The sequence below is a fragment of the Schistocerca serialis genome, chromosome 2 (assembly GCF_023864345.2).
Source record: "Schistocerca serialis cubense isolate TAMUIC-IGC-003099 chromosome 2, iqSchSeri2.2, whole genome shotgun sequence".
NCBI classification, from domain to species: Eukaryota; Metazoa; Arthropoda; class Insecta; order Orthoptera; family Acrididae; genus Schistocerca; species Schistocerca serialis.
Window position 1 is genome coordinate 598,431,966 of NC_064639.1, and position 14,655 is coordinate 598,446,620.

Sequence of the window (14,655 nt, forward strand, 5' to 3'; positions counted from 1 at the left end):
TCCGGTACATGCTGTCACTCAATAAATTGTACATTTTATCATGGTATTCGTCCCTAGACAATAAAACAGTAGCATTACCTTTATCTGCTGGGAGTACCACCGTCTGAGTATCCAGGCGAAGCTTGCGTAGAGCAGCCCTCTCTGCCACAGATATATTGCTTCTTTGTGGGCGAGCCTTCATAATTGCACGGCATGTTTCACGTCTTATTTCCTCTGCTGAATCAGAGGGAAGTGGTTGAACAGCTTCTTCAATGGCGCTGATAAACGAAGGCAATGGCAGAACCTGTGGAGTGGGTGCAAAATTCAGTCCCTTACTCAAAACCATCATCGTAGCATCGTCCAAATCTCTACCTGTCATATTAATAACAGGGCGTCGAATAACAGTTTCTCACTGCGATGTCATCTTCAGTCGACTAAATTTTGCAGTCTGTCGGGATGTGGCCTCCTCACGGATCCAGTCTGATTTGGCCCAAGTTGTACCATCAATCCAATTCCAAGAATCATAGGGTATCTCCACAGACATCTTCAGGTGCAGGCAATACAGTTCTTCAGAAACCAGGTCTAATTTTTGGCGAGTAAAGTGGATCCTCTCTTTAACAATAGCAGAGCCAGCTTTTGTTAAAATCTTATTCATAGACATCGTTTTTATAAAATGTACTAATCTGGCAAACTTCAGAATTATGCCCTGGTCACGGCACCTTAGTAAAAAACTTTAAGAGCTCAGTAATCTCGCTCTCAAGTGTCGAAGCTTATCCAATCATCGAACACATAAAACCATATCCTCCTCACAGAGGAACAGTCTTTGCGCTGCCAAAACCTTAAGATTCACATCAAGTACCTCTGCAGGGAGGAGATGGTTTTATGTGTTCGACGATTGGATAAGCTTCGACACTTGAGAGCAAGATTACTGAGCTCTTTAAGTTTTTTACTAAGGTGCTGTGACCAGGGCATAATTCCGAAGTTTGCCAGATTAGTACATTTTATAAAAACGACGTCTATGGTCGTATCACACTTCCCTGGGGCACTCCTGATGATACCCTTGTACCTGATGAAGAATCGCCATTGAGGTCAACATACTGGGTTCTATACCTTAAGAAGTCTTCAAGCCACTCACGTATCTGTGAACCTGTTTCATAGCTCATACCTTCATTAACAGCCTGCAGTGGGGCATTGTGTCAAACACTTTCCAAATATCTAGAAATACGGAATCTGCCTGTTGCCCTTCATCCATGGTTTGCAATATATCGTGAGAAAGAGGCAAGCTGGGATTCACATGAGTGATGCTTAACAAAAGCCTTCTTATTCGTGGGCATAAGCTTCTCAGTCTCAAGGAAATTTATTATGTTCTAACTGAGAATATGTTCAAGGATTCTGCAGTAAACCGATGTAAGGGATGCAGGTCCGCAATTATGTGGGACCGTTCTTTTGCCCATCTTATACATAGGAGTCACCTGCACTCTTTTCCAGTTGCCTGGGACTTTACACTGGGTGAGAGATCCATGATAAATGCAAGCTAGGTAAGGGGCCAGTGTCATAGAGTACTATTTGAAAAACCAAACTGGGATTCCATCTGGACCTGGTGACTTTGTTTTCAAGTCCTTCAGTTGTTTCTCTGTACCAGGGATGCTTATTACTACGTTGTCCAAGCATTTTAGTTTTTCAGCAATCGGTTCCTCAAATTATGAAGTACAGGTTGTCGCAAAGGTTTTCATACTGGTCATTTTAATATAAATTTTCAGTCTTGTTTCATGTGTCACAGTTGTTATTTGCCTCATCAGGTAGGCAGCAGTTTTCTGCCTGTAACAGATGTTTTCAATTATGTTGTGCCAGTGGGGTCTTATTCATGGAGAGATTTTTCATTTTTAGAGAACGCAGATACTGAATCAGAAACTGACTTATTGAATTTAGATGGTGATTTTCTGCCAGAGACAACTGACAGTGAAGATAGTAAGGCTGAGGAGGAGTAATAGTCAGTAGATGTCTCCCCATCTTAGTTCTTTCCACAACATTCTCAGGAGCTAGAGGGCATAGCAGTGAAGATGGCAGCTAGAGATAGAATCGAACTGAAGGTTTGCTAACACTCTGTCACCTGGAAAGAGGGCTGCTTTGAATGTCCTGAAGGAGAGAGGGTGACCCACTGCATGTGTCTGCCACCATTTGTATGACTTCACTATCAGTGTCTTCTAACTTCTTTCTGATGAATCAGTGCTACATATTGTAAAACGGAAAAAAAAAACCACAGAATCAAATACTCCGAATAAATTCAAAAAACACTACTTGGACTGCATCATTGGAAGAATTGGAGGCAATGATTGGTATCATAGCTTTTTGTGCTGGAAGTATTACATAGGATGACCTTTGTCACATTCTTGGGGCTTAATTTTATTAATAATAAAATTGCAAGAGATGGATATCACAAATTTATCAAGTTCCTACCTATTGGTGAGAAATCACCCAAACTCAGTGCATTCTTGCTGACAAATTCACTCGTCTTTTATGAAACATGGAACAAGTTGGTACAAAATTGTCTTTGTTGTCACTCTCCGTCCCCAACTGTTTGAAAAACAATAATTCTGACTAAAATTCCACCTCCACCATGAAAAATACTAATAGGTCAGAGTGCACTCTGTCAGCGTACCAAGGGGAGAAGAAGTAGAATGTCACTATTCTATATGCTGAAGTACCAATGAATAAATAAGTTAAGGAGAAACCAGAAACTGTTACCTCCTAGATCGCTGAAAACTATGATGTTGACATGGTTCCTTGCAGCAAATGGCTGATGCATCTTTTACAATATCTGAGATGTGGCAGCAGTTATATGTGTGTATTATCTCCTCTCACTTAACTAAAAATAACCTGAAGGGGAATGTCTTCATTCTTCAACTGGCAAACAAACTCATAAATGGTAAACAGCAAAGGGACAGGAGCGAGAAAGCCAGTCAGTGAAGAAGCAGCTGTATGCCCACATAAATCAGAAAAGTGAAAGAAGCACTAAGTTAGAATGTGCAGAGGAAATACTACTAATGAAATCCCAGAGAAATGCAGAAAAAGCTGTCTCTGGAAAATGTGTACAAAAAGCACCAGTAATCTTCTCCAAAATGTGATTTCAATGTTTAAAATTGTGATTTCAATTACGTTTGTTGAGGTTCAGATGGTATTTTAGACTTGTGTTTTCTAGGAGTACCGGTCAAAGTTAGCCTTTGCCACAAGAGTTCCTGTGCAGCTGGAACACTTGTAAAAGAATTGTCCATTGTAATACCATATGCAGTTCCTAAAGGAGAGGTAAGGTGCATTACAACTCTAGCACCTTGATTCTTTTCCATGGGTCCTTCTTTCCCAGTGCGTACCTGCAAGTTGAAAATATACAAAGTTTCGACATCACAGAGGGCTCAGATTTTCATGTCGTATTTAGCTGGTTTGGACTTTATATAAACCCTAAGTGGGCATTTACCACAGAAGGAGACCAATTGCTCATCCATTAGTAAATGACTACCTGGATAATAGTGTACAAAGCTTTCCTGTGCAAAAATTGTTAATATTTCTGGAAATGCAAAAAAAAAATTTCCATTTATCTTGCTTCCTCTTTAGTGACCACGCCGCAGAATCTGATGTAAGAAAAAGTTCAGGAAACGTATTTCTTATAAATTAGGCTGGTATTATTTTCCTACAGTACATGCGGTCCATGGGACATAACATAGAATGTGGTTTTCTTTTAGCTTTTAGTGCTCCCATAGTTACAAGGAGCCCTACGAAACTGGACATTTATTCCGAACTTTTTGGGATACACTGATGTTTGTTAGAAGGAAGAGTGGCATTCCATAAATTTCTTGTTCTCTCCCCCTTTTGGTTTCTGTATTTCATGAGATTGTCCACTACTTTAGGTGTAATGAACAACATGAAAGTCTCCATAAACAAAGACACACTCAGAGTCATTCTGAGACCACTAGATGTAGACAGAATGTCTTGGTTTTGAAACCTGCTAGGTTTTTGGATATTGATTGCTGTATCATTCCATTTTCGCCGGTGTACGTAGGTCTCTCCGGCATTTGAATCTCATCAGTCACTTCGTCGTCGTCCCTTCCTTCGATAACATCTTCAATTGTTGTTTTCTTCCATGTTTTCTTCTATTCCTAAACACACACACTTCACATGACTCTCTCCATGTCTGTTTCTACTTCTGTTATTTGCAGTACTTTCTACAGTGTGTATTTACACACGGGCATTTTCTCATCATGCAGAATCCCAAGCAGGGTACCGAAGGTCCTCAATAAACATTTCAGTTGTTATTTATTATATGATAAATTTACTTTAAAAATTCAACAATAATAATGTTTAGTGGGGACAGTTTAACAATTTCACATAGTCTGAAAACTATAAACTATTTCAAATAGCTAGAAATAATAAAATAGTTATGTTACAATCTTGCAGTACACCACTTGGTATGCAGAAGGTTAAATTTGTTGTAATAAATAGATGGTATCCATCATCAAACTAGGCAAAAGATTGAAGACTTTGACAAATAAATAATTTTGCTGTGGAGTTCTGGTTGCTAGTTTTGTGTATTTTCCTTGATGTAAGTGTTACACAGGAAGTCATTTGTGTAATTATGATTGGGTTTTTGCAATTAATGGTCTCTTCGCTAACTTAAATCACAGTCCACATTCCTGTTATGTCTATCTTTGTATTGTTTCATAAAACAAATAATATATTGTGAACACTGCAATAGGAGTATCTAAACTGTACTTACAGAAGAACTTTTCAGCTTACAAGCAAATGTTTTGCTCCTAAAATTAAAATTTTGTGTTTATTTTACAGCTTTAACATTGTCAAGTTGTTGATATTACAAGAAATGCGTAAACAATTACAGGTTTAATGTGCTATTTCACAGTTTATTTTCATTTGTATTTTCCAGAAATCTTCAAGATTTTGTTACTTGGGTTGATACATCAGCTATAAGAAAGCATGTCATGCAGTACAACGAAATGGTATGTTTTTTATATCCGGTTCCAGGAACTGCATACTACAGTTTTCAGTGTAATCTGTTTTTGTAGTAGCCTACATCAAAACTCTTGCAGGCATATGTAAACAGGAAACAACAAAAAACATTTTGCATTATATCATCAATATGGTGTTAGTGATATTATTATTTTTTTGAGAGTTGTGGACTGTTTGGCTCCATGCATCGGTTTATTTTATTTAGTTTAACATAATATTAATGACAAATGCAAAGTCAGTTGTGAATGAACATTATTTTCCAATATGAAAATGATACTGAGATACTCTTCAATCAACTAGCTATACTCCAGTAGACTAACTCACATATACAGCTTAATAATATTCAGATTACACCCAGACCAGGGGCATCTGCAGAAATTTATTCAAGAAGGGGCAATATCCTACAACCATCATATTTTTTTTTTTTTTTATTTTTTTTTTTTATTTTTTTTTTTTTTAAATGTAGCCGATGTGGTTAGTTTGATGAAATGCGATGCACCAAAAAGGAGATGCACAAAATATATTCTATCTCAGAGAAGTGACAGTTATGCTGTAAGATGTTTTCGAAGGTAGATTACTTTGATACCTAAAAGGGAAGTACGGTTCGTTATGGTAAGCAAAGTGTGTCTTCCTATTTTATTGATATGATGAAGAATGTCATCTTTCTGAGTTAATGTATGGAAATCACATCTGTGCATGTTTAAATTCAATGCATGAAATGAGAAAGGAAACAAAACTGCAAAATGTTTTTTTTTTTTTATATTTTTATTCATATACTAATAATGTTAGGTTAACACTGAAAATTAAAAATCTGAAATTGGAAAAGAAACAGAACTGAAAATGTCCTTGTGGATATCAACAAGAATAAACAGTAAAATATACAGTTGATCAATACCTCTCAAAGAAGAGACAAAGAAAAGATTTGTATTAGACTTTGATCTCATCTAGAAGACTCGGGTTTGCTTTCTTTTATTACATTTGTGCCTCTCTGTTTTAATGCTGACTTTCATAATTTTCTGGAAGCTACATTTTTGAGTTGTTCGTGTAATGTTTGACCACAATAAGTTGAACCTTTTTACTGGCGCTCTTCTTCTTCTTCTTCTTCTTCTTCTTCATAAAACGTTTCTGCTTAGCCAGTTCATTCACAGAGCCTCTTCCAATATTCTCTTTTGTCTTACAGTCTTTATCCCAATTTCTGCTAATTGTCTTCCTGGACCACCACATCATACGCAGATGCTGCCATTAGTGAAGAAAATTGCCACTGGTTGGAAGATATTCATTTGTTTCGAAATGCCACAATTTTTCCCACAAGGGTCCCCTCTTTTTTTTTCAAAGAAGTTCAAAATGTGAGTAATGGTGCCAGCACTGCAGGAAGAAGTCAGTGTTGCCCTCACCTCACTGCTCTTCTCTCCTTGACAATCTTAAGGTGGAGGCGAGACATGCCTCCTGCTGTTCCCAACTGTCAGGGTCAACTTATCATGGCCAAATAGTTAAGTGTATCCCAGCCGCAATATTTGAAGCATGTGCACGAATAATGCTGTACGGCACATTTTGCAGTTGTTGGGAAATTGACAAAAACTGTTAGTTCCAGAGCAATAGCAGATATGTATTGTTTGTGCATACAGACTGTGGAAAATACTAATTTCTGGTTTTAAAATTGCACTAAGCACGGATTTTTTGATAATAAGTAAGTTTTAAAATGGAATAACGTTGTATGGCAATGGATATACAGTGTTATTCCAGATCAGCCAGCCCTCTGCTGTAATTATAAGGTGACTAGAATCCAAAAATAGTAAGTAAGAGATTTAAAACAAGATACTAAATAATATTTATTGTAAACTGAATAGCTTGATCTTAAAAAAAAAAATACAACATTAGTTTATCAAGTTCAGGCTCAAATCTAGTCCATCAGAGTCAGTTGTCACACTCCAGGTTTTCATAAAACTGCCTGTATTTTGGTTCCATATATTTTGTCATGTCCAATAGATCCCTTTTCTTCTCGTTATGAGCTTTCAGTGTCCCATTATAGAGCAACCGGAATTCAGAAGGCAATGGACAATTTTTTACTTGATGTTCACAACCATGCTTTACAATACAGTGTCTTTCCCATGGGCGAAGCACATTGTGAGTACGGCGCACACTTAAACCTTGAGGATCGTCACTACACAGCTTCAACCAAAGTACATCGGTTATTTTTAAAGCATGCGGCTTCTTCAAAAGCAACTCGATGGATCCTATGTCCTTGAAGTCTTCCATCATCATCTCGTGAATGGTCTGTTTTGAAGAATCGACAAAGGCCTTCCATTCTGAAGGAACCATAACTTTTGACACTTTCTTTCTTTTCTCGATGACTGCAAAATCCTTGTCACAAGGTAGGAAACTGTGACCTGAACATAAAAACTTCTGATGTATTTCTGTAAAGTACTTGCAGCTGAACAGCTCTCCAGTTGTTGTTCTGCCCAACACAGTGGTCAGACCAAACAATCAGTTTTCATTTCAAATCTTCTTCAAGCGTATCGTAATTGTGTGTCACAAATTTAAGCAGACAGGAAACTATTTCGGCTGAACCTCTTCTTGCGGTGGATTCATCCCACAAATTTAGGGTGATGTTTCCAGTACCAAAGTCATGAATCGTGAAATTATACGACGACGGCTGTCTCTTGTAGAATACCATGGAATGAGTCAATGTAGGACAAAGTAAAACCTGTTTTAGGTCAACACAAATAACATGTATATTGTTATTCCTCTTAGCCATTTCCGTATCGTTTTTTAGGGCTTTGTATGCTTGGTCTGACCTTGAATGGTGCAACTGACTCTCAATTTCGATCTTGTGCAGTTCTATTTCATCTGAAGCTGCGATCATTTTGTTAAACAACAAATCACACAGTCTTCAAGTATCTGATCTAGGTGTTCTGAAATGCTGATTAAAATCTTGTTTGAAACACACTTTGATAGTATGACCTGCTTATTGACTTATCAGGAAACTTTTTGGTAAACAACCGATACATTCTACAGAGGTTGAGATCGGGGTGCAGACATTCTTTTGAGGATTTATTCCTGCTGTAATGGCTCATCTGCTTTGGGAAACTCGATATGTGTTGTCGAATAAGAGCCCTGTCGTTATTTGAAATGGTATGTGGCCTATTGCAATGTTTTCCTCTACCGTCTTTAAGAGTGGTTATTCCACCTTTTACTTTTATGTTGTAGAGTCTGCATTCGTCGCTGGGTGATGGAGAATATGTCAAGCAATGTTTTTTGACACACTTCTTTTGAGTAAACTTTGTATTTGAAAGTAGCTTGTTTCCGTGTAGTATCGTCTGTCTTACCTCTCTTGCGCCTGGCTGGCTCGCCTATTTCCATGGATTTTATTAAGTATATGGACTGCTTATCGTATGTTATGGCATGATTTTCTTCATACAGCTTTAACTTCATTTCCAGGTTTATGTCCTTGCATCCTTCTTTTGAGCACACTTCTGCATTACATACACGATCCTGAATCACAAAAACAATCACTATTACTACCTAATATTCTAACAGATTATCAAATTTCAAATTCTCTTTTCATAATGTAGCATTACTCAGACTGAGTATTCTATTTTTTCGTCAATGATAACTACAGAACTGTAGTTAATTTCATTCACGTTACATACTTTTACTGTAATGTTTTCAGAAGATACACATAACATGTCATTAGAGCCATGTACTCTACAGGGACGTCGCCGCTTTACAGGACACATATGCTTCTCTATAGACATACACCTTTTTACAAAACCCATACAGCATTATTCCACTCACCTGTGTTGGAGGCTGTTTCTCAGGAACTACCTTTCCTTTTCATGATTTATGTTCCAGTCCAGCATCATGACGCCTTTTCCTCTTATTATCCTGTCAACTACCAATGTTAATTTTCCTTTTCCGTGCATTATTTGCACGTTTCAAACCGCTTGCGGTAAGTGTCACCTTGCTGCACTCCGCCATTCTTGTAACATCCAGCATTGTTCGCGCAGAGGCACGAAAACTGTGCGCGTCTCATCACTGTTTAGTGCTGCCCTCAGACGGTGAACATGTCAGTTATAACAGCAGGCGATGTAAACTGCCGTATACAGCATTATTCCACGCGATTCTACGAAATGTCAAAATGTGCCATACAGCGTTATTCGTGCGCACGCTTCATTTGACTAGATGTGTGTGGTAAACCTCCAAAGCTACCACCAAATTTGCCTCTCAACAGTCTAGGACTGAACTAAGACTTCCTTTTGTCTCCCCGTTTTGAAATTTTATTATGCAGCTATACCAACAGGCTTTCCAAATTGTTAACTCTATAACTACATGTTGAACACCATAGAAGTTGAGAATGTGCCAATGTTTTTGGAGGGGACAACTATTTTACATTGGAATTTCATGATTTTTCTCTTTTCCATTGCAGAAAGTGACATTTTCTTGTCTATATGAAATAGAGAGCTGGAATTTCTGACTTCCAGCCGTACAAAACATTGTGGTAATGCAATGGCAAAAGATGGAAATTTGTGCTGGACCGAGACTTGAACCCAGGTTTACCGCTTTTCATGAATGGTTGCCTTAACCACTTCGGCCATCTGGACACTGTCCCTAACTGACTCAAATTTCCAATTTATTGCACTTGCAGTGGAGCATCTCTTTTTCATTAACCTCCTACTCATAAATTATTGATTCCTGTAGGAATCTCTTTTACAGAAATGTATATATTTGAGTGGTGTCTGTTCTGTCGTATATATATATAAGTGCTGGCAGGTTGACAGACACACAAACAAACACAAACATACACACAATATTCAAGCTTTCGCAACAAACTGTTGCCTCATCAGGAAAGAGAGAAGGAGAGGGAAAGACGAAAGGAAGTGGGTTTTAAGGGAGAGGGTAAGGAGTCACTCCAATCCCGGGAGCGGAAAGACTTACCTTAGGGGGAAAAAAGGACGGGTATACACTCGCACACACACACACACATATCCATCCACACATATACAGACACAAGCAGACATATTTTTCCTACGTGGAATGTTTCCCTCTATTATAAGATATATTTTTCCTACATGGAATGTTTCCCTCTTATATATATTATATATATATATATATATATAAACAAAGATGAGGTGACTTACCGAACAAAAGCGCTGGCAGGTCGATAGACACACAAACAAACACAATATGTCTGCTTGTGTCTGTATGTGTGGATGGATATGTGCGTGTGTGCGAGTGTATACCTGTCCTTTTTTCCCCCTAAGGTAAGTCTTTCCGCTCCCGGGATTGGAATGACTCCTTACCCTCTCCCTTAAAACCCACTTCCTTTCGTCTCCCCCTCTCCTTCCCTCTTTCCTGATGAGGCAACAGTTTGTTGCGAAAGCTTGAATTTTGTGTGTATGTTTGTGTTTGTTTGTGTGTCTATCGACCTGCCAGCGCTTTTGTTCGGTAAGTCACCTCATCTTTGTTTTTATATATAATTTTTCCCACGTGGAATGTTTCCTTCCATTATATATATATATATATATATATATATATATATATATATATATATATATATATATATATATATATATATATATATATATATATATATATATATATATATTTCTTTTCTCAACATCTCAGTTGTGCCCACAGATCTACATCTACATCTACATCTACATCCATACTCCGCAAGCCACCTGACGGTGTGTGCCGGAGGGTACCTTGAGTACCTCTATCGGTTCTCCCTTCTATTCCAGTCTCGTATTGTTCGTGGAAAGAAGGATTGTCGGTATGCCTCTGTGTGGGCTCTAATCTCTCTGATTTTATCCTCATGGTCTCTTCGCGAGATATATGTAGGAGGGAGCAACATACTGCTTGACTCTTTGGTGAAGGTATACTTCAACAAAAGCCCGTATCGAGCTACTGAGTGGTATACATTCCAATCTGAGTTTTGGATTTCATTACTGTTTACGTCTGGTTTCAGCCAATTTTCTGTCCGTAGTACTATGTGGGCATTGTGACCGTTTATTAATGAGAGCAGTTCTGGGACCTTTCTATAGACACTCCTGCAGTTTACTATTAGCAGATTAATATTGTTATTCCCTGTTGCATTTTGCCTACTCCTACCTTGTCGCGTCTCAGGAGGCATCTTGTTGGGCCAAGGGAGGGAATTCTCTAACCTAAAAAACCCACATGTGCACTCCACACGTACTCCGCTACCCTTGTAGCCGCTTCCTGCGTGTAGTGCACACCTGACCGATTCAGGGGGACCCTACATTTCTCCACCCGATAGCGGAGGTCGAGAAATTGATGCATAGCATAGCGTAGAAATTGATGAGGTGTAAATTGGCATGCCTTCAGTGCAACATGGCCATTTTTATCATGGTCTGCTGCAATTCCTCTGGTGTATAAAAGTGAATGTCATCTCAGCATTCCATCACAGGTCTCGTTTGTTGATAGACGAAAGATAAACTTCTGTTATGGTTAAGTTGTGCAGCAGGGGGAGCTGATGCCCTTGTTGGATTTGGAGAGGGCTGTTGGACAGGTATTGGTCTAAATTTGGGTGGTGAGGGAAGAGTGGAGTGTCCAAATGATCAGCAACTGATACTGCCTTGGGTATTTAACTGTGGTTTCTCTGCGTCTTGATTAGGATTATATAAGTAATGGGGAAAGAATGGGGCTTCTATTTTCAAAATGTTATGTAAAGTTTTGCATCCTCCTCGACTTCAGGGAAGTACCGAAACTGCTGCTATACTGAGGAAATGGCACTATTTCCCACAATCAGTACAACAACCAAATGTGAGGGTCACCGTGAAAGTTTTTACAAATGATCACTGTCAAGATGTGACATTTATTATTGTTTTGAAATTTGTCATTTGTTATTGTTAAAACAATGATAGTTCAGAGAGTGTCTGAATAGTTTATGTGCAGAAACAGAATTGTGAAAAATGGGAAGTGGATCTGAAGTGTTTTCTTGCATGATTTTTTTATATACATATATATATATATGCAGGTTAGCTCAACAGGACTCAGATCACTTTGTTCAAGTTTCGGCAAACATTCACTTTCTGAAAAGCCCATTTGCAGTTGGTTTACAGAATTTCATTCCGTCACGCTTCCCTCAATGATGAATTTTGTGGAGGTCAACCAGAATCAACTGTTGTTCCAAAAAACATAGATACTGTACGCAACATGATTGAAGAGGATACACATATTGAAGACTGCAATAAATTTGTTATTGCATAAACATTTAGTTGTGGAAAAGGTCACTTCATGATGGATACCACAAAACTTAACTAAAACCTATGAATAGACTCGTATCAATTGGTGGAAGGAAATGCTCAGAAATCCAACTGAGAAAATGCTAAATCGGTATAGGACCTCTTAACATGATGTGAATATTGCATATATCTTTACAAACTGGAAACTGAGCAGCTATTAGTTGTTTGTGTGTTCCAGGGTGAAGCAAACCCAACAACACTGGTTTGTTCACATTTGTTTGTTCCTTCCAAGAAAATGACCGCTTGTTTCTGTGGTTACACCGGACGTTGCTGTAAAGAATCAAAGAAGAATTTATGTCAAATGATGTACAGCAACTTGTTTGCCAGAGGTCAGTGATGGACTCAAGGGGGGGGGGGGAGGAGGGGGAGGGGGAGGGGAGACAGGAGAGTCACATCATTAAATCATTCTTTGTTGTGACAGTCACAGCTTTCAAACAGATGATTATCTGAGGGAGGAGAACATCAAACTAATGCTTCATTGCCAGTATTTACCCGCTTCATTGCCTAAAGACTTCTTATTGTTCCTTTATGCCAAACAAACAGTTGTGCAGACAATGATTTTCATCACCTCGAGAATTTGTTGAATCCATCTGGAACCCTGTTCCTGAAGTACCAACATCGGAGTGGAAAAATGTTTTCAGCATTGTCAAATACTTGCAGAAGTACGAGGGTTGTAACTTAAATAGTGGCAACTATTTATTCACAACCCACACAAAAGAGTTGCGTGTTTGCACCTGTTACTGCCATTCAGAGTAGTCACAAGCATTGTGTAGAACTCATTGCCAGAAATGTGGAAGGCGTAGTGTACCGTTAGCAGAGCCTGTTCTGTTGATAGTGCGAATGGAGCGGTCTACTGCCTGTCGAATCTCTGGAGCAGTTCTGAAGTGAATGCCACAAAGTGGTTCCTTCATCTTCAGAATCAAATCAAAGTCACAAGGACTTAAGTCCGTGTAGTATGGTGCATAGTACAGTACTTCCCGGTCCCACTGACCGAACAGAGCAGCCACAGCTCGCACTGTATGAGTCTGCCCATTGTCGTCCAAAATGATGGGTGGGTTGCGCAGAAAGTGAAATAAACTTTTAACTCGTATGAAACTGGAGAGGCTTTCAGTAACTTAGTTTGTTAGAAATATACATTTATTTCATTATTTCTTGTGTTTAAATGTTAATTAGGCAATATGTTGTACCCCTTATGGCAGGATGAATGCTTGAAGGTCTGTAAAGAGATTGGTATAGTACACTTTTGTTGCCATATAAGTTATTTTCCTATTAAATTTCTGAATGAAATGTTATGTTTTAGGAATATATTTTTCATGGAATATGCTGTGCTTATTCCTGCATGCTTTTTGTGCTAATTATTAAGATTTTCTACATATAGTGTGTGTTCCATTTATGGATTATGTTTCCTGTTGCACATTTTAATAGGATTCTCTGTTTATTGCAGTTTGATGATTATGAAATGCAGTAAAAAACATCTGAGCCAGGACAATTTCACATTTGGTGAGTTAAATTAATTCATAGAATTTTCTTATCTTGTCCATATTATCCTGTTGGTTTTTTATACATTTATTTCCAGATTTCTACATCAAATACTGAGATGCAGGTTGCAGTTAAAATATCATTGCATCTCGTTTCAAACTATTTTAAAACAATGGAAGAGGCCTGAAATAGAACATGGCGAAGTTGGCAGCAAGGATTTCTTATTGCTTTACTGCAGTGCTTTGAGGGAACTCGATGCAACATGTGACTTTTGTCTGCAGTTGCATTCAAAAAATGTTATGCTATTTGTACAACTGACATTGATGAATAATGTTACACTGTAATTTATTGTTGCCTCTGTTGTAATTTATGGTATAATATCTATTGAAGTGTGTGTGTATATATCATATACTATTCAAGATAATAAGTGGAACAAAAGCAAGGACTGGTCTCAAGAGAACAGTGATAGTTTGTAATTACGTATTTCAGGATGATTGCACAAAATAATGCTGTTTGCTGGAAAATTGTGAATGTTTGTGCACCTAGTCAGTAGAAAATTTGGTAACATGAATTTTTAAAAAATAATTCATGAAATGTTCATGCATTCCGTTTAGTGATTTGAGCTTCTGTGTCCAGTAAAATTTTAACATCATTCTTTCTTTCATTTTACAGCGGAGTTTTAAAACAAGGTAAATCAGATAATAGCATATTTCAATATTAGGACCATTGGTCCTACCTCAGATAAACAGAATAGCTTTATTGACAGGGACATGGAAATGTGGCATCTGTTTTTAGCAAAATTCGCATCATCTTAATTTTTTTGTTTATGAAGACAGACACAAATTTAAAACGTTGTCATGCTCCATGCCTGAAGACAAAGACTTAATGCTTTGAAATTGACTGAGAAGAAAAGGAT

The 14,655-nt window shown here is 38.0% G+C and overlaps 1 protein-coding gene across 1 annotated transcript in view; it reads left to right on the top strand.

Moving 5' to 3' along the window:
- LOC126457631 (U3 small nucleolar ribonucleoprotein protein IMP3) overlaps window positions 1–14,337 on the top strand; it is an 85,620-nt gene extending 71,283 nt beyond the window's left edge. The window contains exons 4-6 of the mRNA XM_050094101.1: window positions 4,913–4,985; window positions 13,705–13,760; window positions 13,837–14,337. Of these exons, the coding sequence (XP_049950058.1) occupies window positions 4,913–4,985; window positions 13,705–13,728 (97 nt within the window). The 3' untranslated portion in view covers window positions 13,729–13,760; window positions 13,837–14,337. The remainder of the gene's footprint in view (window positions 1–4,912; window positions 4,986–13,704; window positions 13,761–13,836) is intronic.
- Window positions 14,338–14,655: the final 318 nt, after the last annotated feature.